At 35.8% G+C, this 27443-nt stretch overlaps 1 protein-coding gene across 1 annotated transcript in view; it reads left to right on the forward strand.

Annotated features, from left to right (window-relative positions):
- Nucleotides 1–27443, forward strand: part of ATRNL1 (attractin like 1) — a 490222-nt gene that overhangs the window by 431589 nt on the left and 31190 nt on the right. Inside the window, exon 28 of the mRNA XM_086752524.1 lies at nucleotides 5089–5203. Within this exon, the coding sequence (XP_086608650.1) occupies nucleotides 5089–5203 (115 nt within the window). The remainder of the gene's footprint in view (nucleotides 1–5088; nucleotides 5204–27443) is intronic.

Genomic DNA, 27443 nt, shown 5'->3' on the forward strand with positions numbered 1-27443 from the left:
AGATTTGCTTATCACAAATAAATCAAGAAACTCAGAAAATAACCAGGAAAAGAACCTGAAGCTAAGGGAAAATGAAGATGTGAATACTTGTAATATAACAGTCTACATCTTATGTTTCCTGCTTTTCTTTAAAAAAGGGAAGTAGGAAACATAAGATGTATTACCTTTTCAGAGGACACGGTCTTGATTCTTTACTTTTCTCCCTTCTGAAGTTTCACACATCGAACTCCAGAAAAGTGGCTGTTTGCATTCTGAGTCTGATACTAATTCTGTCACAACAACAGACTTGATTGTTTATTTGCCAAGCCATCTAGCTTAGGTTATGTGGAATTCACCAGATTAATTCTGTTTTAATAATATGACTAAAAACTAAGTTTAAATTGGCATAATTTATTACTGAAACAAAAAGTATAAGTCAAGCTTTTTTTTTTTTTGAGAGAAGAGATTTATAATGAATTCTCATAAGTAGTGCTAAGACCATTTTAGTTAGGAAACATTACAATGATTAATGCATAGTTGTTTGCCTTTTAATACTTGATTTATATATCAGATCTGTATTTGTGCACACTGTCAAACTTTATTCTGTTCTTGTCAAAATAGTTATTACTACTGACAGGTGTAACATGCTCACATTAATCCTTAATTCCTTGACTCAATTTTCTAATTGCTTTTTTGGCATGAGTTTGGAGCCATTTAGTCCTACGTGATCTATTTGTCTTATGGTATAATAATGCACTTTTAAAAATTGGATGCTTAGAATGCTGGACAGAAAATATATAAAGATATTACTTAGTACTGAAAATCCATAGTTTTATAGCACTTCTGTGAGACACCACTTCTTGGAATACAGATAGAGCCAAAACACTTTATACTTTTCATCTTCCCATATTCACAAGATTAAATATTTTCACTGATAGATATGGATGGATGCTAAAGTTTCAGTGCATTTCCCCCAAAGAGATTCTGAATCCCTGTAGCAGATCCATGAACATCCCCTTAGTCATCGTTGTGTTCTCCTGCTCTTCTCACCTCTTATGCCAGTAAGGGTAGTATTGTCATCTGTCCCTGGTATAGGAAAAAAGAAAATCCAGCCAAAGTTTATTTCTTATAGAAAGAGATCAAGTTGAGCAAAAAATCTTCCCAAGGCTCTGTAGTTCCTCACAAACTTACCCAGGCAGCTGGAATTTGGATAGTTCTTTGTAGTACTTTTCAGAAAAAAAAAAAACCCTAAAGAAAGGAGAACCTTTTTCTCCGATAAAAAATGTGAGACCCCAGGAAGATGACTTCTGATGCTTGTTTTCTATGAATAAATATATGAGTACACACTTAAATTTTGGATAAAACCTTATGTCTTTCTTCTTTTTTACATTTTTTTTGGTTCCCTATTTTATTCCCTTCCCTCTCCACTTTTTTCTTTTTTCCACATCCACTGACTTATTTTTCTTTTCTTACTATCAATAATTATATATGTTCTTTCACCTTTTTATTCCTTCCGGGTTTTCTTTCCCTTTCTATTTCACCTTTCCAACTGACATACCTCTTACATACGCTATGATAGAGAGGAAAGAAAGGGAATATAAGAGTAAAAGTTAGTTTAATAAAAAGGTTGTTTGTTTATTCTGTCTTTCACTGATAAAGTTTTATTAATTCTGTGATTGTCACTTATGCTTTTTGGCAAAAACATAAGTCACTTTCTGTACAGGAGAAAAAAGATAATTCTAGCAAGTAAATCATGGTAGCTAAGTGCTTTGGGCAAACAAACATGTGCCTTATCTCTTCCAAAAATACTGTGGAAAATGCATGATAAATGGCACATTTCAGACAACATGTTATGTCACTGTGAAATAACTTTGATTCATGGTAATGTATTTATCTTTAAACAACTGACAAACCTCAGGGTATCTAAATTATTATCATTTACTCTGTGCCTCCATGGGGTTTTTTGCTAGCGAATCTGAATGATGTGAGGTAAGATAATAAATCTGCTTTTTTAATCATGAAGTTCTATAAAGAATCCTCATTTTTTGAGCACAAATAGAAAATTCTTACTGTATTTTAGTTTTGGATTAGGTCATCTGAAAAGTATTTATTAGAAATAATTTCCTCCAACTGTATTTTGAAAAGCAATAGTGTAAACTTCAAACAGAAAAGGACAGTCTGTTAATGAAAGGTTTTATATCACACAGCAATAGAAAGTATCATCGTTTTGGTTTATAATAAAGTAATTATTCACCCAATTAAAAAGCATAATGGTAAAATTGTTCCTTTCAGTTGTGTGTCTGCATAAAGTGTATTCTGAATTACATTTTAAAATGGAGACTTCATTTTGCCTGCCTTTTCAGATAGAAAGGAATAATGTTATTTGACTTGCCATTGTGACAATCAGGAAGGATGACTTAAGTTCTTTGTTGCATGCATTAGTAATACCAACTATTTTAATCATAAATGCCGTATAAGAATTCAGGTGCTGCTGTTCTAGTATATAGTGGAAGATGGTCCATGACACTCCATGCAAAGGTGTTTATTTGTAAAATTTATTTATCGTATTAGTGAGTGCATGGGAGTCACTTACGAACCACCTCCACAATTTATGGCACTCTGTCTTGTCCGTGAACATGAAGAGCACCTGGTTGCTCCGTTCACAGCTGCTGCTGCAGGAGCTTACCTAGAGCTGGACGCTCTGTTTTGTGCTGAAGATGGAGGAGCTGGGCCAATGCAGGGTGAAGTAGGAAGCATGGGATCGAAGTGAGATGAACTTAACTGGCATGGAGCTGCATCGATGGCTGGGAAAGAGAGATACCAGTAGAAGTGCTGGAATGGAGGGGCCCGTATTTAGGTCTGAGGGGAGGTGGGATATGTGTGTGGCAGTTGGGAAGCCTTGGATTTTAACAACAGCAAAGTGCAACAGGTGGGGATGAATGAAAGTGTGTAATAGCGGGGGAAATAAGCAGAGGTCTACACCAGGCTGCTGTCAGGGCTGTGTTAAGCTATATTGTTCTAAGCCTACACTTGTCTGATTAGATTTAAACAGCCCAGGGCACAGACAAGCTGTGAATCTGAATGATCCCATCAAGACTCTTTTCTGTATTAAATGTTATGATCAGAAAAATTACTATTATTTTTGTGTGGCTTTTTACATAGCCCTTCAACATATGTAAGTCAAAGAAACCGTAGTATGAAAACTTCCCCACACCGTTTCTTTTCCAGTATTCCACTTGTACTACTTCTGTGCATGTGCAATCAATGTGCTAATATTAGCAAAGTTGTCACTCTGTTTTCCCCCTCTTCTGCATTGCTTTTACTATAGAATCGTATCATCCAGCAATGCCTGTTCAAATGTTTTGCTAATAATAGATCTGTGGAAGTTAACAGTTATACATCAGCTCATACAGGTTTAGAATCTCATCTGTTCCTTTGGCCTACATTGAGCCAGTGCATTACAAAAAAAAATTATTAAATGCTACCAATGCATTTCACTCAGATTAGAAAATGTTTCTTATGTTGTTTTTTTTTTTTTAAAAGTTATTGCTTTTAGCTGAAGCTTTTGGGATTTTACTTTTCTGTTCTATCGTTTTGTAAGGTTTTAGTGAATATAAGTTGTCGTTCATTAGATCATGGTAATTTTTAATTAGATTACATTCTTCACCCAAGTTATTTTAATGGTGTCACCTCAAATGAATCCACTGAAATGCCTTTCAAATATGACCATGTAGCAAAAAATAAGTATATTTATCTATTGTTCAACTTATTTCTGTATTCTCAGTTTCCTTATCTTCACTGAGCAGCAATAAATATTGGTTACTCGAAGGAAGCAAAATAGAAAATGATAATTTCCTTTGTTTTCTTTATATCTAATACTTTGCAGTGTATTTAACTTGGATAAACTATCATTTTTCTTGGTATACTTCAATCAGTTGACATTTATATATACATTGCATTTTGCATGTAAATGGAAAGTTTTATGGCTTTGAATTTTGAATCAGAACATCAAACTTGTATTTTGGCTTGGAACATGACAGACATTCTAAAAATTTGCAAACAAAAAAGAGAAACGAATACTTATGCTGATTTTGACCTAATGTTTTTAGAAATATCTTTAGTGTTTGACTAAATGCTTAAGCTCTCAAAAGTGAAATGCCTATCTCTTAGTAAGCACAAAACACGGAAACATGTAAATATGGAAACACTGTAAATTGTCGTATTAGAAGCTTATTATATTATGGCTTTGTAAACCGCTTTGCTTTTTTCCGGGTCCTAGTGCCCTCAGTCTTGGTAACTTAAGAACAATATGGTAGCAACCATTTAGTCGGAAGCTAACCGCCAATTAAAAGATCTGTATAATGAGAGAGAGATGCTTGGTAATAGCACATACCTCCTGCCAGCAAAAACACTATTATCACAGCTTTGTATAAGATAAAGTAAGAGGATAATCACACAGACAACATTTTCAGAGAGTTTCTAAGTTTCTAAGTGTATTTAAATATAGAAACACTGCACCTGTTTTCTGAGTGTGCAAAAAAAAATTCAGGAAGGTCCTGCCTCAAATAAATCATTTGCTTACTAGGACAGACACAGAGGAGGAATACTTACTGGTCTGGGAAACTCAAGAGGGACTGGCAATCTTTATATATCTGTGTGTGATACAGATTTGCTCCCGTTTTCTGGTTTTGGCATTAGGAGGGCTAGGTAATGGATGCTGTTGAAACACAATTCTTTCACATGGGTACATCCTATTAGGATAGGGAAAATTCTGATCCTTTCAGATACCAGTGTGCATACTGAAAGGCTTTGCCATTTTCTAAGCTTTAAGAAGTTGATATCACTACATTTAGTGAGCTATAAAATTAAGTATAATTTTGTTGTCTTTATGGTTATTTAATTTTTTCTGTTTGGTTAGATTTGCAGTGTGGGCTGTTAAAGCCCATTTTTAAATCAATTAACATGAGTAGGACAATCTGTTTAAATGCAAAGAACTAATTGGGAAAAATATCTTCCTACTGTTACATTGAAGCTTAAAATAAATTAAAGATATGCAAGTAAAAATGTAATGGAAATCTCAGACATTACATAGGTATCTTCCTTTTTCAGGGTGCACCTAAACCGATTGCCATTGAGCCGTGTTCAGGAAACAGAGCCGCAGTCCTCACAGTATTTTTATGTCTGCCCAGAGGATCATCAGGAGTCCCACCCCCTGGTCAGTCAGGTAAGGCTCGTGTTGGTGAGCACCATGTTTGTCCTTGTGCAATGCAGTCTGCTTGGACAAACGCAGATCCAGAATAATGGCACAGCAGGTGAATACGAGGGGCTACACAGTCAAGTTGGTGTTAAGTTAAGGGCCAGTGTTTAAAGAGGAATTTTTGTTGGGAATTTGATGTTCTGTCCCAAATAAAAAGCCCAGTGATCAAACTAGGCTGGTGTACAGTGGCATATCTCATTAGCTCTTCCTGAAACAGTATCTGTACATACCGATAGTCTTCAACCTTGTCTTGCAGGGCCAAAAAAAATTCATGAGCATACACTTGTAGAGTTTCAATTCAAGTTGCTAAAAAAGAGGCTAAACAGGGAATACCAGTGAGTATTCTCGGTTCAAGTTGATGTTTAGTATACTAACTTCTAGTTAAATTCCTTTGCACCGTGAATCCAAATGCTGTGCTCTCCAGAATTCAACTGAAATATCAGCATTTCCCAGAATGCCTATCAGACGAAACCTGAGCTTGTGTGAGTGAATGTATCTGCTTCGTTAGGAAGGTGTTCACTTTGGAAATGATCCCAGCTCATTTTAAAGCAGCATTTGCATTATCTGCAAACACTTCTCCTGCTCATTTACCTTATCTGATCTGTGCTAGATCGTTGTACAAAACCATTGCAGTCATTCTTATGAGGTACTTCCTAAAAAGGAGATACCTAAATACACTTTTTTTTAATCCTTTAACTAATTGCCTACAATGATATAATAATGAATGATTGTGACAACAAAGTTAAGACAGTAACCTCTCAACAGATGACCAGTTTACTGTTTCAGAATTCATTGGAGTTGTTGCCAAAATGAGAACATTTGTAATGAACAGTAAGCTGTATGGTGTGTGCCCAAAATGATACTATAAGCCAGAAAATACGCTTTAAGGCTAACTTTTGTTATTAAAAGCCAAAAACATATCCTTTTAACCTTCAAAAATCCATTTAAGAGATTAAAAAGTATTGAGTAATTGTGATGAGGGTAAACTCAGTTGACTTATGTTGGAAATAAGCTCGTCTGAGTGTTCTTTCTTCTCCTTTTGGCCTGAAGAGTCTCTGTCATTTTTTGGGGGTTTTTAGTTTGGGCTTTTTGGGGAGGAGGTTTTATATGTATATATCTTTTTTTTTTCTTTTCTTTTCTTACTGTATCCTGAGATGTGGACTTATTTCTTAAAATGCTGCTTGTGATTTGGAATATAGTTTCTGGAAATGCTGTGAAAATAAGTGTTACTGATGCTTTGTCAAATACATTTCCTGGAAGAAGTGTATAAATGTAAGTGCTCTGAAGAGAGCAATGAGGGAGGAAGGATGTTTAGCATATTCCCTCTTCATGTTTTAAAGAAATGAAAAAGCAATGAATTTGTTTATATTCTTACAACAAGGAAAAGCATTACGAAAGGATATTGCAAGTAATTGTTGAAGTTGGAGATTAAAATGTTTTTTCTGTTATTTTGAAATTTACCTATGATGTGCTTTTGAGCTGTAAAAATTTATTTATCTAGTTACTTCATAATCAGCTTCTATTTACTATATACATTTTTTAAAAAAAAAAGTAATTGCTGTTCTTTGTGTGTAAAAAGTGGACAGATAGGCTTTTTGAAACAGGAGCTGGGTTCAACAACACATTTTGAAAGTTTCTCAATTTATTAAAGAATAAGGGTTTTGTCCTTCTGTTCTGCTCTGTCCTCTTATTCCTTTGTTTTCCATCAGTTTTGCAGGTCTATATTTCAAATGCTCTTACTCATTTTGTTATTATGATGTTTGTCAGCTGGTTAATATTTAAAAATATCTAAAATTTTTAGTCCCACAACTTTCACTTTGTTCAGGGTCAAAAGCAAATAGAAATGCTTGAGGTGTGCAACCATGCTGATTCAACCATTAGACTATATTAGATTATATTGCTATAATCATTTTTTCTTGCTTATAATGAATTTTGGTGCTCATGATCTGCTTTCACTTTATGTAACTATGCATAGTCTAGGCAGAAGCTATTATGCAAGTTTGTTGGCATACCTGTAGCTCTGCTAATTCACTTCATTCCTGTCCTGTAGCACTACCTGCTGCTGCTTTCCTGGGAGCAGATGCTGTGAACTGTGCCAGGTTATCTGAAATGATGTGGAAGCTTTGTGCGGCAGACATATGTCTTCTATGCAGTTGGTTTCCCTTATGACCTAACCTAGGTTAAAACAATGATATTTAGGTGGATGGAAGTAGTGTGTTTAGTAATTATGTCTTGCCAAGTAATTTTAGAATCCTCTATTACTTGCATATAACCATTTTCAGGCTCATTGGGATCATTCCAGGATAAAACTGACGGCGTGTCAAACATTTGTCTAAATGATACTTCAATGATACTGATTCTCAGTTCACAATGAGAGACCATGGGCTTCATTTATTTTTTATATATATATATATGCCTGAAATATAGGAAAGAAATGCTTGTACTTTTCTGCATTACATTTTTTCCAAAATCAAGAAAGCTAATTCTTTCTACAAATAACTAGTCAATGCTCTACTGGAGTTGTTAGAGTTGTATTCCTATGTTTTTTTAGATCTGAATTTGATCATTTTACTTTTTCCAATGCTTACATTAACAAATATTTTATTTTAAAATGTCTCTGAATATTTAAAAACCCCAACAAACTAATGCAGAGGTTACTCTTTCTGCAGCATATGTTCTATACTTCACCTTTATCAGCATCTGGAAGAAAAGTTGTGACTACAGATGGTGGGCTTTGGCCAAAGGCTATGCAAGGCAAAAACTTCTCTAGGAGAGACCATATGTCCCAGTGGAGATCCGAGTGCTCTCTGCTTCCTGCAGAAAATACTCAGAACTTTACAGTCTTTTGACAGCATTGCTTAGTTCTAAGTGCTAATCCTATAACTATACAAATAACAGCTAGGTTGACACAATTAAACTACTTAAAATTAATGTGTGGTTGAAGATAGGTTTTATAGAGATTGGTCATGTAGCTTCAGATGAAATATTGATAAAAATGAGTTTATTGGGAAAAAAAATACATTAGTCGTTGTGACTCACGCTTTAAAAGGGACTTTTTTGGTGAGGGAACAATTAATAAAATTAAACATCCTGAAAATCTGGAAAGACAATACATGTTACCACCCAGTAAAGGTGCTTTCCTATTAAGACAGTGAGCTGAATAGTCTCTGAAGGTGTATGTGTATTAATGTCTCCCTATTAGACCATAAAGGACATCTTAACATCTAGATGGTTATGACTAGGTGAGGTGAATCTAACTTAATAGCTAAAATAACACTTGTAAATTAAAATCAAGAACTAAATAAAATATAGTAATTAATAGAGCAACTAATTTAGTAATGTAAAATAAATATAGTAATTAATGGAGCAAATAATTTTGCAATGGAAGTTGTGGAATGTACATCCTGAAAGATTGCATGCAATATTCTGTTTCTACAAATATAAATGAAGGTAACAAAATTTCAGTTTGGCAGGGCTCTCCAACAGAGCTGTCTGGAAGTTCCTCTCTGATATCCTTGAATCAAACCAGAATTTCATGTAATGCTGGCCACACTAACTGTGGTGTTCAATCCTACTTAATCAGCAAGCTACAGTAGAATCACAGAATCGATAAAATTACCATGCCATCTGCCTTCTCTGTACTTACCATCATAATGAATAACGACTCGTTAAGTGTTCTACAAGACAATTAGCTCTGAATGGAGGTTTTCAGTAACATGGCTTTCTTAGTTCTATTTTTAGTTTTCTCAGATTAAGATACAAAAAAGGTAATACATATCATAAGAGGCACATAAATATAAATATGAAATAACTAATAGTTTTAATGGAGTATTACATTTAATGATATTGCTCAATTATTCTTACTGTTGGAAACAAAGCCATAGGTTAGGGGTTTCCATATGTGTAATGGGTTCGTATGTGATTACTTAGCTCAGTATGCAGTGAAATAGTTGTAGACTGCGGATGAGTAAGTCCCACAAATTTCTACCTGCCACAAAACCATTCCTTGCTCAGTCCCTTCATACTTGCAAAATAAAGTCAGTAGAGCTACAAGGATGAGTAAAGATTTTCTTGTAGAAAAATGTTAAAGATGTTTATGAAAATACACTGTAGTTAAGACATACAGAAGTTGGTTACTGTGAGCACATATATTATGTATCTTTGTGTTGAATCTCATATGGCCTTTTCTCATGTTGGAGGGTATTTACAAAATACTAAAGGAGTGAGAATACAAGACATGTACAATGTAATGTATGGAGCACACATTATTAAGGGCCTGTGTGTGCATGTTGAGGAGTCTAGTATTTCACATGTACTCAAAGGGAAAAGACAAGAGAAATATGGGGAAGCACCTGAATCTGATTCTGCATTAGCAAGTATAGCCCTGTGCCTCCTGAAAAGCTCCTGCCTTGCATTAACAGCGAGGCTGAACTTCAGAGGCTCATTTGCTAAGGACCACTTAACCCCTTGTCTTCTCAGACATACATATTCTGGTACAGTACTTCACCTCTTTGTGTACCTTTTCTTACCCTGAGAAGGAGGGGGAAAAAAAAAAAAAGAGCTTTAGGCTTACTTCTGTTTAGAGCAGAGAACTGGACCAGATCGTTAATCTTGTTTGTCCTTTGTGTGGTCTCTGTTCAAACTGTAAAACCATGACTTACGAGTTCAGGATCTGTACATAGGGTGTAATGTCAGGTAGCTGGTAGAGAGAAGTGTTGGCAAGGTATCTGGTTTGGAATAGTGCTTACACTAAGTATCTATTTCATGCTATATAAAACATAGCATTATAGAAGGCATATATGGACTAATACCAGTGAAAAAATAAAGCCTTCAACTGAGTAAAAGGCAATCAAGGAAAGAGAAGAGCTTAACCTAAAGCAGAAGTACTTAAGGTACATAAAAAGGCATTATTTAGAAGTGAGACTTCTAATTATTTATATATATATATATATATATATATATAAAACAGCCTTTAGTGAAGAAAGATCATGAGTAATCAACGTTGGGAGAAGAAAAGTGGGGGTAGAGGTAGAAATGGGAAGATATTCATAACTAGTAGGTTTTTTAGGCTCCTAAACATATAAACAAGAAATTTAAAAGTGATATTGCGAAAGAGAACGGGAAATCTGTGAAAGAATATAAGTCTAGATAAAACAGAAGAGAGTTCTGCATTATGTTTTTTTCCAGCCGGTTTTAGTCCCATAAAGGTAGTATCTGGGCATCCTACATGTGTATTTAAGTAAACATATTTATCTGCATCATCCTGTTTGTTCTGTACCAGTTCACCTCTCTAGACTGCATGTCATCTCTCCTTTGTAATTTTGGAGACAGATTATGGGCTTATTTTCATTATTTGCTGTTCTGTTGACAAAGGATTTATTGATGCACTAAAGAAGTAGATTTTCTATTTATAATCTAACAGTACTAATTAGGTAGAATAAAGTGACATGTAAACAGGGAAAGCATTATAAAAACCTTGAGAAAAACCAACTTCACAGTACACCTAGAAGGGACACTTGCCCTCCTCATTATAAATAACAGGATTTCTCCTATGAAATGTTGAAAAAAAAAAAAAAAATCTCAATTCTATTAATCTTCTATGAAGTGCCAACATGCAATTGGAAATAAGCCAAACTATGTTTTACAGCAAAACAGTGTGGATGTCAAGAACCTGTTTTAAAATATAGGGGTGAGTCAGGCATTTTATCTGAGCCAAAACCAAAGTAGGGTTTATAGTTCCATATAATTCACCATTCCTAGAAAAAAACTCTCCAGAAAACATTATGTGCCTGCATTATATGAATGATGCTTCCATGATGGAAATCACAGTGGCAATTGACATAGCTCAGCTTGCAAAGGTTCGTGGCCTTATTCATTTGATGAGAAGCTCTGCAGATAAGGTGGATTATTTTAAAAGACTCAGTGAGGAACAGGATTTTTTTGAAAGTTTACCTTTACTGTTTAGGCTGTGTGAAGACTGAGTTTAATCCATCTTTCTAACCTAAGGCATGACTAGAGCATTTTGTGTAGAAAAGTAATTTTGGTAATTGCATTGAGGGATACTCCATATTAGTTACCAATATGCTGCCAGTTAAATGCTCAGAAAATAGAAGAAGTTAAAATTGTATGAGAAAATCAAAATGATCTTTTTAAGAGTTTAATGACTATAACTAAAACTAGATGCTTAATTAATATATTAAGCAGTAACTTCAACTTATTGACCACTGATAGACCGGTTTGTCGAGTGTGATAGTCTCAAAGTAAAATCTGGAGTTCTTTTTAGCTAACGGAAGATGCTTAGAAAATGGCTTTTTAAGACTTGGTAGAAACTGGAATAATCTATTCTGAAGATCATTTTACTGAGGGAGTAGCTTTCTTTTAAATAGTAAGGCCTATTTTTGGAATGACTATTTTCTGCTTAATTCCATTCTTCTGCACTGCATCAAATGAGGGAGCAGACTGTGTTTATAGTATTGACACTGTGAAAAGAACACAGTGGTAAGTGGCAGATGGTGCTGATGATTACTTAAAAAATATTTCTGGCAATAGCAAAAACAAAGTTGATAATAAAACCCAGTAGCCACCACCACCCTTCCTCCAGGCCAAACCTAAGGCAATTATTTTTGCAGCCTGCAGGGTAAAGTTTATCTGAAAAGCCCTGAGATTCTTAGCATAGTAAGCTCTGTAAGTGATGAAGAATGAGGTGGGTATTGATTTTGTTCAGTCTTTTAAAGAATTTTAGGGTGGTTCTGTTATGAATTAGTTTGTACATCGTTCTAGCCATAGAACCTTGATTTCTTTATTTTCTGAAGAATTTATTTGAAAAGGACACAAACATTTTAATATGAAGAACATGTAATGTAATCTTAGCAATGTGTCTTCAGCAAATCTTGGCAAAAGTAACTTATTGATTGGACAGTAAAAACTGCGTGCTGTAGAGCTATCAACTGGAAAAAAAAAAGAAAAAAGGAAAGAAAAAGAGTAGAACAGAGGAGTTAAAGATGGTTGTTTTACAACTTTGTCACTGGATTTCCTGCCCTAGAGGGACTTAATAAAATAAGATATATTTTAAAAAACTGCTAAATACCATTAACATTTATTTGACAACTACTTATTCATTGTTCAAAACAAAGTTGTCACTGTTCCTCCAAACTATCAGAAAAAGGCTTTTTCGGAGGGGCTTTTGAAGCTTTAATTGCATAAAGGGAACTAAAAGAATGTCTGACAAGGCTGTAAAAGTTCTAAACACTGAAATGTCAGTACAGCCATGTACATCTCCTCCACTGTTCATGGGGGTTGGCTGAGCCATTTTCAGGTTGCACCCAGACAGCAGTTTGGCCTTTTCTTCTTCCCACTCATCAATGAGAATAGCAAGGAAATGATGGATGCTCATGGTCCTAAGCTTCTGGCTGTGAACAGATGCACTGGAACCCAAACCATCAAATCAAAGGCTCTAACCTGGAAAGAAACCTCATCCTTCAGCCATACCTGCATGCTGACCACGAGTAATAGGAGTTATCCTATTTTCATCCTGACATCTATCACCCACAATGTTTTAACACAGCAATCATATCTCTTTTCCACCTTCATTTTGCAAGACTAAGGCAAATGAGGTCTGCTTTAAACATGTTCTTCAGCCTTCTGAATATCTTTGTAGCACTGTCCCAGTTTCAGCTTCAGCTCAGCTATTTTTTACTTTGCATGGCCAGGTTGTACTCGGAGTGTCATGTGAAGTCCCATCTGGCCTTGCCCAATGGCACTAACATTTCTTTGCTGTATCGCATTTAACTTTTACCTTTTTTAAACAATTTCCACCCCGTCCAACTCGGTCATTCTGTAGCCAACTTCTTACGTTTCTGCCTTTCTTCTCTTCCTCAAATAGTGAACTTTTAATGAATAAGTTTCTGCTTGTTCCCAAAATACATTGCTTTGAATTTCGCACTGTTGAATCTGAGTACATTTATATTCCTCAAGTTCTTGAGGTCATGCATCTCTTTCTGGTTTGTATTCTACTCCTTCGCTGTATTGATGATACATACCTATGTTTGTAACGATTGAATTTCAGCAGCGTACTCCTACTTTCATGCTCTTTCAAGCTCTTTAATGGAAATATTAAAAAAGGCTTGTCAAAATATTGATTCTTGTTGCCATGCTATACCTTCAGCAGCCGCCTTCTTCCTCTTCAAAACTACTCTTACTTTCCCTCCTTTATGCAATTGTCCACTCTCCATAACTCCTGTACTAATCTCTCATACGTTGTGCCTGTTGATTATTTCTCACGTTATGAGATATCTTTCCTAAATCTAGGTAATCTTCTGCATGTTCTTATGCAGAAAATGAGTTAACTTATTGTAGAAAACTATCAGGTTGATCTGGCACAATCTTTGAGAAATATTGATGCATTTTGACCCATTTTCCATTTACCTGCCTTGAATTATTCTTTCTCGCTAAGTATCATATAGCTGAACCTGATTAGTGGATCAGTAAAGAACTGAATATTTTTTTTATTTCTTAATCGAGGCAATTTTTACTATGAAATAAACAGCACTTACTGATGTCAATTTGTATGCCACTGCATTTGATTGACAGATCATTAAATTTCTGTTATCAGCCTTTGTTCTCTTGTATTCTTACAGAATCTAGACATTAGATTACCCTAATGTCAATGCGTAAAATTTCTGTTGCTTCTATTTCCATATCCTCATTCCATTATCCATGTTGATGGTACCTTCTTTGATAAATATTACCTCCCTCCTTGAGAACCATCAAATAATTCACTCCTGGGACAGTATCTAGAAAATATTTGATCTCTGCCTCATTTGCCTCATTCTTTCCATTCTTTCTACATAGAGACTCTTTTTTTTTTTTTATGGTCTCTTATTTATTTATACAGTGAAAATCTTTAGATGCTTGTTTTAATAAACCTTGGCAAGGTCTTGCTTGACTTTTGGCAATTCTTATTTCACCCTTTCATTTCTTTACCTCTAAAACACAACCTCCTTTGTTTGATACTTTTTATTCATTTTTGTAGGGTTTCTGAATTTAAAAAAAAAATGTACATAGCCTCCTTCCTCTAGAAGGTCAATGGCTTCCATATAGCAAAGTTATAATGTATTTGTTGGAAGTCGGGGAAGAGTCAAGTATTTTTCTTGATGAATGTATTGCAGGTCAGCAGGAGCTCTGCACAGCGTACGTTTCTGTTGATGTAGAAAAGTACAGATTTCTAGCACTGATTTGTCTCTTGGACTAAGTCATCAAGATTTATGGTAGCCAGGACCTTGTGCTCCTTACCTTGTCAAATGGCAGGGACAGCCTTGGGATTCTGCAAATGGGCTCCATATGGAGGGGTGGGGAACTGCTGTCCCTTAATATTTTGGCCCATTTCTACTCACAGCCCTGATTTCTTCACCATAATAACTTCCTCTAAATAGAGTGGTGGTTTACAGAGTTTGGTCTTATTGTCTTTTTTAGGCTGTGAAATCCTATACTTGTGTTACTGGATGTGATGTTTTTTTCTTTTTGCCTATTCTGTGGTGAGGAACGCCACAGGGTTAGGATTTGGAAAGTCAGAGTACAAACTGTTAGAGTACAAAGAAAAGTAATTCATGAGTAGGAAGAAGAAAATATTCTGTAAAGTTAGGTCTTCAAATTTGATTGTCTCCTGGGCAGACCCTTAGGCACTCGGCAAGGCTAAGCTTTCCATAGTTGAAAGAAATGGTAGTGTGCTTTTCTTCTTTTGACATGAACTATACAGATTTCAACAAAGGAAAAAAAAAAAAAAAGAAGAAAAAAACAACAACAAAACAAAAAAAAGTGATAAAGGCAACTAACAAACGTTAAATTCTCACTTTAGAATTTTGCTGAGAGAGGTTATATGATACTTATGTCATTTTTAATAGAAATCTCATGCAAAAAAAAAGTTCACTACTATGATTTATTTTACACAAATGGAAACATTCATTATCAGATAATGCCATTAAGCAGTGTTTTGTTCTACTCTCTTGATACTAACACAAAGACTTGGTGTTTCTTACGTAGAAAATATGCATTAATAGGGCCTGTCTTGTCTGCATTCAGTCCGTATGAATATACAGCTTCTCCTCAACAGAGCATCTTATTCGGCCCTGTTCCTTCTGAAAACCAAGCAGATTATTTTAATTTTGTACTGTTAAACTTTGAGGATTCAACAGATGTCTAGTTAGAATTGCAAAATTAGGTAAAGTGAACAAATCCCTTTGCAAGTGACACACTGGATGATAAGTGCCCTTCCTATTTGAAATTGGTGGTCTGGTTTTATATTCAGTCAACATGTACTAGGTGGAGCAGATGGCTTACAGTTAAATTAGAACCATAAACCTTTCAAAGATAAAGTTATGTATGATTTAAACATTTCAGCAGGGGTCCATCACCTATTTCTCCTTCCTCTAACTTTGAATTCCTTGAAAAGAAGCACCTTCTTTTTAATCAACAGAAGTCAAATCTGTTCAAATCTACCACCAGAAAGAGTTACATTCAGACCTGTCCTGATTCTTAGTCATACCATCATGGAAGGTTTCAGTCATCGCTGGGACCATGCAATTGCCCATAATCTAACTTCCTAAATTTATTTTATCACACTCTTGGGGTAGGATGCTTATACTGCCTATTTTTTTGGATAAAGCTATCCAAAATTATACAGAGACCAATCAAATTTATCATCCTGTGGCATTTGATGACATCCATCTGTTTATTTATGAAACCATTAAAGACTTATTGAGTTACTAGACTACAGAGAAAATAAATTGAGTTATCATCTATAGTTAAATTCAGTCGTTGCATCTGCTGTCTTTTCAGGCTGTATGGTGTTTTCTGAAATTACACTGGCTTGCAGACCCAGGCTTCAGGAATACATTTACTTCACAGCCTTTTTATGCCATTTCAACTGTATTTCTAATGCATGAGCAATTTGTGGTTCAGGAAAATGTTGACAGAAGGATGTCAGGGCTTTCTGTTGTTAGCAGTTTAAAAGCATGATGGGGACAGTTCTTGCTTAAAAGTAGCTCTTAAAAGTTTGGAGCTGCTCAATTTATACAATCGTTTGATCCAACCCCTTTCAATCAATATTGTGCAGATACTGTGGGAGGCTAAGTTTAAAGCTTATGGATCCAAATAAATTAATACCACTATCATTATTAAGTAAAACACTTTTAAGATGGAGGATGGGAGATGAACTACTCTCAGTGCTGTATATGTTCAATTACTATGTAAGCAGAAAGAAAAAGACATAGAGTTTAAAGTTCAAAACTTGCTGTTAATAAAATTGAATAGCAGACTGAGGAAATACATCCTAATGGGATACTTTCTTTCTTGTAAGAAGAGTGAGTTTGTAACAGTGAACTCTGTTATTGCCTATGTCCTTTCTGGTTGTGGATTAACTGTCCCATAACTATGAAATCAGTAGAAATGTCCTTCTGAAGGAGCTGGTTTGGATCCAGCAGAAATATTAACTCAAACCACTCACAGACAGCTGAGAGCTCAGGGTTGCTGTTAATTAGCTCATGGTTGTTAGACAGGTTGCTTGTAATGACATCTTCCTTTACTGTGACAATTTCTCAGTTTCTCTTATTCTTATGCCTTGGATAGTTCTGCGTTGTAATTCTGGAGAGGTATAGGGAATATAGTTTAGAGGCATCTATATGTCAGCTGATGTCCTGTAGGAGTATAGTAGAGCCAAGTCAGTGCTGTCTGTACAAGACCAGGGCTGAGTTCTGCATCTCTCTGCACTGTCCTTTAGCATCTAGGCACAGTGCTCTGCCTACGTACACAACCAGCTAAACAGTGCATCCAGATGACTAAGTCTTGGTGGAATATGAAACAGGGAACAGTGTAGATACCACCAAATCCTGCTTTTTGGAATGACTTTCAGCCTGGCAAGGCTGTCAGAACTCGTACACCCTGGTGAATCATACCTGACTACAGAGCTGGTCGAGAATTTCTGCAGGATGCCCTGCTATACTTTCTGCTTACATTAGGTGGGCTTTTCTGATACCAGGTCTATTCCTGCCTGCAATTTCCCATATTTAAAAAAAAATAAAAAAGAGTAAAAAAGAGTAAAAAAGAGTTGTAAGGTGATTTTTCTGATCTTCCTTACAAAATACAGCAAAGACAAAGTTCTGCAGAAACAACAACAAGGAATAAGTTCAGGCATACAGAATGAGTAGGTCCATAAAATGAAAACAAGGTTTTTAAAAGATTGAGGTTTTTTAAAAATCCAAACAAAAATCCAAGGATAAGTTATATACATAAAAAAATAAGAGAAGGAAAATATAAAATAAGATGAAGCTAGGTTTCTGTAAATATTACTGAACTTGGCAAGTAAGTCACACAGCAAAATGCATATGTTTTTCATACTGGAGAAGATGAACTTGAAAGCAAGTGAAAGCTAGTTAATATGAAAAAAAAGGCAGACAAAAAAAAAATCTATCCAAAAGACAGACATTTTAAACTTGTACCTATATGGGAAACATATTTTATAAATCTAATCTTTCTAAAATTCTTGGATCTCAAAATGCTAATATTAAGTGAATTTTCCAAATTGCGAAACATGCAGCATGCATCTGAACAGTAGCAGAAAAAGACCACTCTTGTCACTTTAATTCTTTCATTTGAATATACTTATCTTAAGTGCTCAAAACATGCTAGGGTGTAAATGAAAGATTACAAAGAAAATTACAATGGCAAGCTATATTTAGGATTGAGAGTGACTCAAAGTGACACAGTCATGGGAGGTTTGGGATGACAATGTATCTACCTTTTTCACCCGTTCTGTGCTTAATTCCTACTATTTTATCTATATTTATTACTTATAATTCAGGATTCAGTGACACAATCTTGAGTATCTTCTGTGAAGTACTTGGCGTTCTTGGCTTGCTTTGAACACAACTGGCTGTAAGTGGGAGTTAAAATCTCTAGTGCCTTGCCATGGGGCAATGCCAGTAAGGCAGCGTACTCGGATTTCAGTGGTCACAGGGTAACCTTCCTTATCCTTCTCCTCTGAGCGTGATATACCAGCATGATACCCGTAACTGCAGTTCAAGGCTTCAGACTTGTTCCTGTTAGCATCATTCAGGGCACTTTTCCAGGTACATAACTGCTTCGGGCTTGTGCTGTATTTTCCCCCTCAACTGTTCCCCTTCCTACATATCTGCAGCTGTATCTGCCTCTGTGTCTCACTCCTTCAGTTCAAATTAACACAACAATGGGTTCAGCAGAACTTGCTCTGTAGTGAAATGGTTTCACTGACTGTAGGTAAGCATGGAAGTTTTAGATGGCTGGTTGTAATTAATCATATCGAAAAGGAAGAAAAGGCTTGTTGGGACTTGCACCTACTGAAACTTGTATCCAGAGTAGACTCTAGTTATACTAGAGTCTGTTACTGGATCCCCATCTGTTTGAGGATGGATGATGTTTCTCCATGCTCTCTGTAAAATGGGAATATTACCTTGTGAGGATGTTGTGGGAATAAATGAATTCATGTTTGAGATGTTCTCAGATTTGTTGTTGTAAGTGTAATAGAAAAAAAGTATGAACAATCACTCATAGCATGGTTTAGTGCATAACATCATTAATTTCCAGATCCCTGCATTGCCTGAGCAGGAAAGTTTTTGAGTCAAGGATGGAGTTAAGAACTCTTCTTCAGTGTTTGATGAATTTTCAGATCAGTATCTCAATATATAAGATACTCTCTTTTGTTTTGCTTTGTTTCCAGGGAAGTGCAGATTAATCCATTATTTTTCCAGTAGATAAATGATTCCTGTCAAATATACTCATGCAGGAATCTGTGTCCAAAATAGAGAAATACTGATTAGTCATCATGAGGGAAAACAGGTAAAGAATCTTAGATAGCATATTGCAGCTGAGAGTAGGCAATGAAGGTTTTTGTAGAGAGGTTTTGGTACCTGAAAATGTATCAATATGCAAAAAGCATAACAAGTTACACTACAAAGTATTAGAGCATAACACATTACATTCAAGAGGAGACTGCATCTTTTCCTGAGGAAGCAGCAAAGGAATGTTGGCCATGAAGTGCAAAATTATCTAAGTATAAATGTGAACTGCTGATGGAATATTCTTTACAATTTATGGAGATTGTAATTATTAAATTTTAAATGCCAACTGTTGAAAAATATCTTTTGAATAAATTGTGTTTACATTTATATATGGAGAGGATGAAAATAATGGAGTTTTTCTGGAAAACAGCAAACTATGGCTGGCAGCACAGTGAGCCATGTCCTGCGTTTCATCAGAGGATTGTTCAGGCTGACATAGGAGAGGAGTTATATGTAGGTTTATATGATCCATTAGACTGAAATTAAAATATATTGTTTAATTTACTGTTTTCAGATGATTTAAGAATATTTGCTCAGAAAAAAAAAATATTTAGAATAGAGAAAGCTCTAATGTGAAACAATGCATTAAAATCCATTACTCATCCACCTGAGATACACTATCAGCTACCCATCAGCTTCAATTCAGAAGAGAACCTGAAAAATGTCCCGACAGAGGCATCAAATTTCTACTGCTTTGTAAAGAGCTTGGTAATGCAAGATATTGAGTGTGACAAATGCAGCTTAGGTATAAATTACCCTCCTTTCTTCTTGCAGCTACTGGAGCACACAGTTCCACCTTAGTTTCTACCACAGGATAGCTGGAATGCCATTACAGAACACTGCAAACTCCCATTATTTTCTATAGGAGCGATGCCAAGCTCCTTTCAATGTTGATTACAGAATCATAAAAAAATAAGGCTGGAAAGGACTTTTAGAGATCATTTAGTCCCATCTCCCCTCTTCAAGGCAGTATCAGCTGCATGTAAACAATTCCTGGCAGGTGTTTGTCTAACCTGTTCATAAAAGCATACAAAAAATGGACTTTCAGCTTCTTACCTAGGAAATTTTTTTTCCCATGGGTTGCTGTGCTGTTGGACAGTTTTTCTTAATGGTTAGCCTAAATTTCGTCTTCTGTGGTTTAAGCCCATTACTTCTTATCATGACCTAAATGAGCATGGAAAAAAAAAGATTATTTCCTTTCTTCTTCTATCCAGCCTTTTATATTTTCTATCACCTTTCTCTATATCAAAATAATCCCAGTTCCTCCAAGCTGGTCAAGGTCATGTTTCCTAGACCTGATTGTTTTGTTTTAGTCCTCTATATTATGCCTATGCAAAGACATGTACAGCAGGAGCACGGAATACTGACAACTGGTGAGGGAAATTGAGTATTTTAAAAAGAAATATTCTTAAAATCATACCAGACATTGAATAACATTTTTTTTTTTTTTTGCAAGTACATGAGTTTATCTTTCAGTCTCTTCTTCAGTGTGCCCTTTTCACATACACAACTTCCATCCTCCTTATACTGTTAATTACTGATATCTGATATAGCTGAAATGATTTGCTGAAAGGCTGGTATCCCAAAAATGAGGTACATGGTATATGACATTGTAATTCTGAGCATAAGCAATATGCAGGATCTGTAGAGTAACAGGAAAATCAAGGCTGTGGTTGATTCAGATTTTCTGTTTCCCAAATATTTTACTAAGTGACTTGACACTGAAACCAGAAAGCTTACTCCACAATTCTTCTTAAGTTGGGCTATTTTTAGGATTTCCTGCAGAGATCTTGGCCTTGGGCCTTAATTCTTTCTTCCCACAAACATGCCCATCTCTTTCCATACACAGTGGAGTCAATGATTCATGTCTGGTACAGTCTGCCAGCAAGAATCAGCTATTTCTTCCTGCAGGGTTATGGCACTTTGCAGCAAGGTGCAATGAAAATTGCATTTAATGAAGAGGAATTTGTCTTAGGAAGGAAGTGTGGCTTAGTTTCCAGCAGAAGTGGTACATGGCAATTTAGGAACTATGATGTGCATTTTGCTTACATGGATGTATAATTCATTCACAAGAAAATTTGTAAATTATTCAGGTAATCCTTACCTGTGGGATAAATATTGTCTCCTAAGACTCACATATAGCTTTATAATCTATTCCATCAGTATCGTGCTAAGAAATTCTGTAATAAACTTTCACCAGTTGTTATTAGGCAACTAGAGCTTTATTCAAATGATATTTCCCTGATATTATGCTTCAGTGATGCTTTCTCTGATTTTTCTCTGCTGATCAAAAGTAGTGATATGAAAAGAGATTTTTTAGAAAGCACCATTCTCCTGCATCTTCTTATCATAAATTATTGTGTTTTTTTTTCCTTCAATGGTAGGTACATGAAAATATTCCGGATAGTCAAATGAACAATCAGAAAGCATGTCAAGCATTTGAGTCTCAGTTTTGCATTAGATTCAGAATTTGGTTTTGCCAACTTCAGCACAAATAATTTTGCTACACTTATGGGAGGCCACTTTGCACTTCTTCCCTGCTGTGACAGTCCCTATGAAAAATTCAAGACTTACTGGATTCTATATCTCAAGCCAGACAAATCCCTACAGTGGAGTAGAATGTGAACAGTGTAATAATCAACAAATGTGACCACAGTCACAATCTGTCCCACTCAGACACTACAGCCCAACTATCAAAGACAGTTTTCATCAGGCAACAACAGAGGACATCCTGACATTGTGCTACTCAAAGCTCAAAGATGACCCAGTACCCTTCTTCATATTGGAGCGATTACACTATCAAGCCTTACTCAACAGCTCCAAGGGGTGCTGAACATTCCCCATTCTCTAATGCCTCAGTAGATTCTATTAAAATGTTCGAACATGGAAATGCTAGCAAACCTAATCTGGAGTGCTTGAATAAGCCTATAGCTGCCACTTATCCTTCAAACTAGAAACTGATTTAAAGACAACAGATTTATAGAAGGTACAATCAACATAATATAATTCACTTCAGCAAGTACCCTGCTTTCTATCATCATATTCAATTTATTCAATGTTTTTATATCCTCATGCATGTATTTCTATAGGTACATATAGGTGCAACTAAGCAAGCACAGTGCAGCAGGGTGAACTCACAATGCATGGACAGAAATTGCTAGCTACCAGTAAAATAACATATTTTACAAAATTCTAGTTCTCAGTCCTGAATAATGTTAACATGGGTCTATCCAAATGAAAAGGGTAGGTCTGTCATTAAATCAATGTTTCCACTGAATGAAAGACATCGAGCCACGTGAAAATTATGAAATTAGTTCCCAAGCTAATCTGCTAAACGTATTTTATGGGTACACTATATTTTTTTCTAGCTGATTTCAGGTGCTCTAGTAAAAGTTAATCTCCCTTCAACCATATCTCCTATAATTGACTAAGGAATGGAATATAATTATTATTGTGGTAAAAATTTTATTTATTTACACATTCACCAATAGCACAAAAAATAGCATAAAAGAAAGCTTGGTATGCACACTGTTAATAAACTAACAAAGCAATTATGTTTAAAAAGATGGGTTCCAATCAAAATATCTATGCTCACACAGTGGAGCCTATGTGGACAGAGTTAAAGTGTGCAAATACACTATGTACGGAGGTAAACTACTACCTTTCTCTTTCAGGAGTATGCTGCTATGACCACCTTTATATCTGTAGGTACATCTCCAGAACCTTTTCCACATTAGTGATACTAGTGCCAGTAAAATAGTTTGGATTTTTGAATTAAAAACCCTTAGAAAAGTCCCAAGAAACTTCACAAACAAGTAATTTCTGTAAGCACACAAATTAACCAGCTTAAATGTTCCTCTTGGTGTTTGTTCCATGTTTTGACAACATCCATCTTTGCGCAGTACTTGGTCGGACTTCTTTAGATGGTGTTGCATTAGAATCATAGAATGGTTAGGGTTGGAAGGGACCCTCAAGGGTCATCCAGTCCAATCCCCCTGCAAGGAGCAGGGACATCTCCAACCAGATCAGGTTGCTCACAGCCCCATCCAACCTGGCCTTGAATGTTTCCAGGGATGGGGCATCCACCACCTCTCTGGGCAACCTGTTCCAGTGTTCTACCACCCTCACCGTAAATAAATTTTTCCTAATATCTAATCTAAATCTACCTCCCTCTGTTTTGAAACCATTGTGTGGAGGCTTTTGAGAAAAGTACTTGTTATATTCTCCTCTTTGAATTTCCCTACCTAATTGCAATAGCTACTGTATGCATTTTCTTTTCCCTTTTGAAAAGCAAAAGCTGAGAGATTTTGCTTCCTCAGATAATTTTTCTTTTGATATCAAATTGCATGCTTGAATTTTAATGCTACATTTCTTGCTCTGGGATCTGAAACTTTTGTTTATTCATCTGAGCACTGGCAGCACTGGTGCGGTTTTCCCAGCAGGGCTCACCGATCTGTCTGGTCCCTTACTTTGAAGGAAGCTGTTTCTACTTATTCCTTAATGCTCCTAGAGAAATTGCCAGCAAATATGGAGGTCAGTAAGGGCTATTTAGGTTCTTGTAATGATTTTTCCAGTAGAGTCAAATGTAAAAAGTACCACATTCATGTCACAGAAAGAGCCAAATAATAATCAGATGGTAGTACTAATAATCTGTAGCAGAAGAGGAAGACTACATCCGAGCACTTAACTTGCCGCATATTTGCAGGATTGAACTAAGCATAACTTGAAGTTATGAGGTTTTATCTGTTGGTTGTGGGAGGAGTGTTGGTATTATTTATATCTTTTGGATTGCAATGCAAGGGGCCCATTGAAGAGTCAGTGATGAGTAAAAGCCCCACCTTCACAGCAGTAGTTCTAAGCACTCTCCAAAGTACAAGGAGGAGAATGGAATATTGATTTCTCAAGAAATCGTATATTAGAAAATGAAACAGCTTGAAAAAGGTGGGATGAGGTACCTCATTGGCAATGCTTCATGAAGTGCATTCTGATCTTCTTTGCTTTTGGATGCCACTTATACCACAAATCTACCACTCTTTAATTGGAAAGCTGTTCTGCTGGAGCTTGAAAAGGAAACTTTTTTTTTCTGTTCAAAACATTTTCAGCATTTCAAGCCAAACAATTTATGTAGAGGAATAGATCAGACTACTTGTTATTGCATCTGGAATCTTACTTTAACATGTTCTTTGTTTTGAAAACAAGGCTATGAATTATGCTCATTTTATGATCTGACCAGTCACGAATTAAAGACCTGACTGATTTCGTCTCCATAGTTATGTGCCTTTTCTTGTAAACTCTGAGTATGTTGTAATACCATTTTCTTGTCCCAGACTGCTAAGGTTGAAATGGAAAGAAATGAACTTGATTGAAGTTGCAGGTCTACTTGTAGTTTGTTTCATTCTAGATACAGTTGAAACCAATTTTATTTCCCATTAGTGAAAAAGAAAAAAAAGCATCCAGTCTTATATACACTGACTCCACAAAGAAAGACAGATATGCTACAGTTCGATTTCCTGAATCTCTCCCTGGCTACATGAGAAGGCATTGTTAGAGGAGACTGTAAAGTTAAATACCCCATTTGTAAGCTGAAACGCCAACGTGAAATGCAATTGTTACAGTAGACATCTTTTTTAACAGTGATGTTGCTCATTGGTGTAGTAATGCGATAAAAAGTCATAGCACTTTTTTTTTAATTGAATATTATCTTCATATTGAAAAATATTTAATTGGGAAGAAACTTCTGACACTGTCCTGCACTTAGAAATACCTTCCAAGCTAATGCCTTCTCCTTCTTATGAACAACAAAAACAGAAGCAGAAGTGGAAAGTGAAGTCCAACCTTAACAGCACATACCACTCCTTCATGAGCAACTTTAGTTGTATATAGAGTGGTGTGTTGATATCACAGCATAAAATATTCTGACTTCTCCCAGACTTTTAGGACACTTCAAGGTGTGATTCTGGAAAGTAACATTCAAGAGATTGAGCCAGTTATGACACATTACTTGGAAATGAAAAGAAAATGACTACTTCACTGAGGCGGTAGATGTTGCTGCAAGTAAACATCCCTACACATATGGGAAAATGTAATTTACTATGTTCTGTTTATGGAAGCAGTTATTTTTATCATTTTAATGGGAAGACAAGAATCTTACAGTATTATATGGTATTAGTAAGTTAGCTCTTCTTTCTACATAGTCAACTTTCTTTAATACATATCTGCATACACATTTTTTGAGATCATGATAGAAAGTATGGCTCCATAGGTAAAGAATTTCTTTTTTGGGTGATCAAAAAATTAGTTATGAAGTTTTAAGTGCTCTTAAGCGGATGCTTTAGAAATTATTTCCATAGCATAGTGCCATTCCTTCTATGCATTTTGCTAAAAAAAAACCCGCAAGCCAGTTAACCTATATTATTTTTAAAATGTTGATATATTTGAGTGTATTTTTAAATGTGTATGCACGTGCATGTGTGTGTATAGCTAAGAAATTGATAAAATTTTATGATTCTTAGTAAGCTGAATCGTAACACTCTTGGGAACTCTTCTCTTTAGAAAGCTCAAATCTGAAGGGGTCCTATTTAAGAAAGTCTGTGATTTTTCAGCTTTAATCAATTGGTCGGTACCATCTCTCCATGCAAATTCTACCTCAGTATCATTCAGTGGTTTATCACTGTGATGCATTGTTAAATATTGAACCTTGGTTATCTAAGTGTTGCAGTACTTAGTTTTGTTCACTGTACATAAAGACTGGTGAAACTTGGCCATGTTTGCTCTTTCATATTGGGAGCAACATGTGGAACTTCCCAGTATAAAACTTGTTCCATATTGGATGGAAAAGAAAGAAACGCTTTGTGATGCTACTCTTTTAAATAGAAGTTATGTAAAAATGAAGAAGTTGGAGATACGTACAATTTGCAGATCTTGAGAACGCTACTCAGAACAAGTGGACAGAAGCACCTCAGTACTGTGAACTTAGCTGTTCTGAACTAGCTGTGGGAATTACTTCAAATATTGTAAATAACAGGGTTAACTGACTGCTTGTACTTATGCTCAAATTGTGATATTTTAAACATTAAGCAGAAGTTTATTTTCTAATCCTATTAGTGACTTCAGTCAGGCTGTGTATAAGGCATTAGTAGCTATATCTAAGGTTATCTGTATCTGCAGCTAGCTATTTGAAGCAATTAACAAGTTTAAATGTAACTGCTGTCACACAAGTGCCCATTTTATCATGTTAATAAACTTGTTTGTGAAATTCTTGTGTAGTTATATATGAAATATATATTTAGACAAACTTAGAGCTATCTGCTAAGTTTCCTAGCACATTGGAATGAAAGATTTTTGCAGAAAAATATGGTTACTTTCAAAGGCAATTTCTAACACTTCTGTTGTTTACAGCAGACTTTTAAATTTGGTCAAGGAAAAAAAAAATCGTGAATTGAAGAAGTGCCATTTCTTTGTTCCCTGAATTCAGTCCAGTTTAGTGGAATCATAAACTGTAGAACATCACAGCTTTCTTTCTTTTAGCTGCATTTCATAGGAAAAATTGGCAGCAGGCCAAAATAATAACTGAACTCAAACATTTTTAAAGATTCAGGTTCACGTTGCTGCCAGAGCAGCTGCAGCAGCAGAGGCTGCAAAGTGTTTGAGCTGCTGGAGCGGTGGGGAGGAAGGAGCAGGCACCAGTCAAGGCTCTGTGCTCTCCAACCATGCCTCTCCAGACCTACCACCGAGCCTTAGCATTTTGCCCCATCTGGAGGGTCATAAAAAGATAATTTTCACCCATGGGATTATTGTTGACAGTTCATATATTTGGTCCTGAACATAAAGTTGAAGAGTTGTGTGGTGCAGCTGATAGGTCCAGTATCAAATATTTGGGCTTTAGGGAGAACTTTGCAGTTAAGCTAGCAAACTTTTAAAGCCTTTTATTTAAAAATAAATAAACAGTGAAAGCCAGGAAAAAAAAATGCTTTAGAGGTTATTTTAAAAGGAAATCACTGAAACAGGAAAGTCAAGTTCTTGGAAGTAATGGTTTGCCAGATTTGGCCGTGCAGTCGTTATTCTGTTCCCCTGGGTGAGCACATTGTCATACAGCCTTCAATAACCCGATATTGTCATGTGTTTCTGGAGAACACCTGCAACATTGCATAGGTTGGACATAAAAAAAATGAGAAAAGTATGTTTGTACAAACAGCTGCAATGTTTGAATGCTTGGTATTGCCGCTTACATATGCTTTAATGTATTCTTCTGAGTTGTGGATGCTGTTGGCTGCACACTTAAGGGTGGAGGTATGTATGTGTGCATTCATGTGCACCTGTAATTGAGGAAATTAGGAGTT

The sequence above is a fragment of the Chlamydotis macqueenii genome, chromosome 7 (genome assembly GCF_036417535.1).
Source record: "Chlamydotis macqueenii isolate bChlMac1 chromosome 7, bChlMac1.mat, whole genome shotgun sequence".
Taxonomy (NCBI): Eukaryota; Metazoa; Chordata; class Aves; order Otidiformes; family Otididae; genus Chlamydotis; species Chlamydotis macqueenii.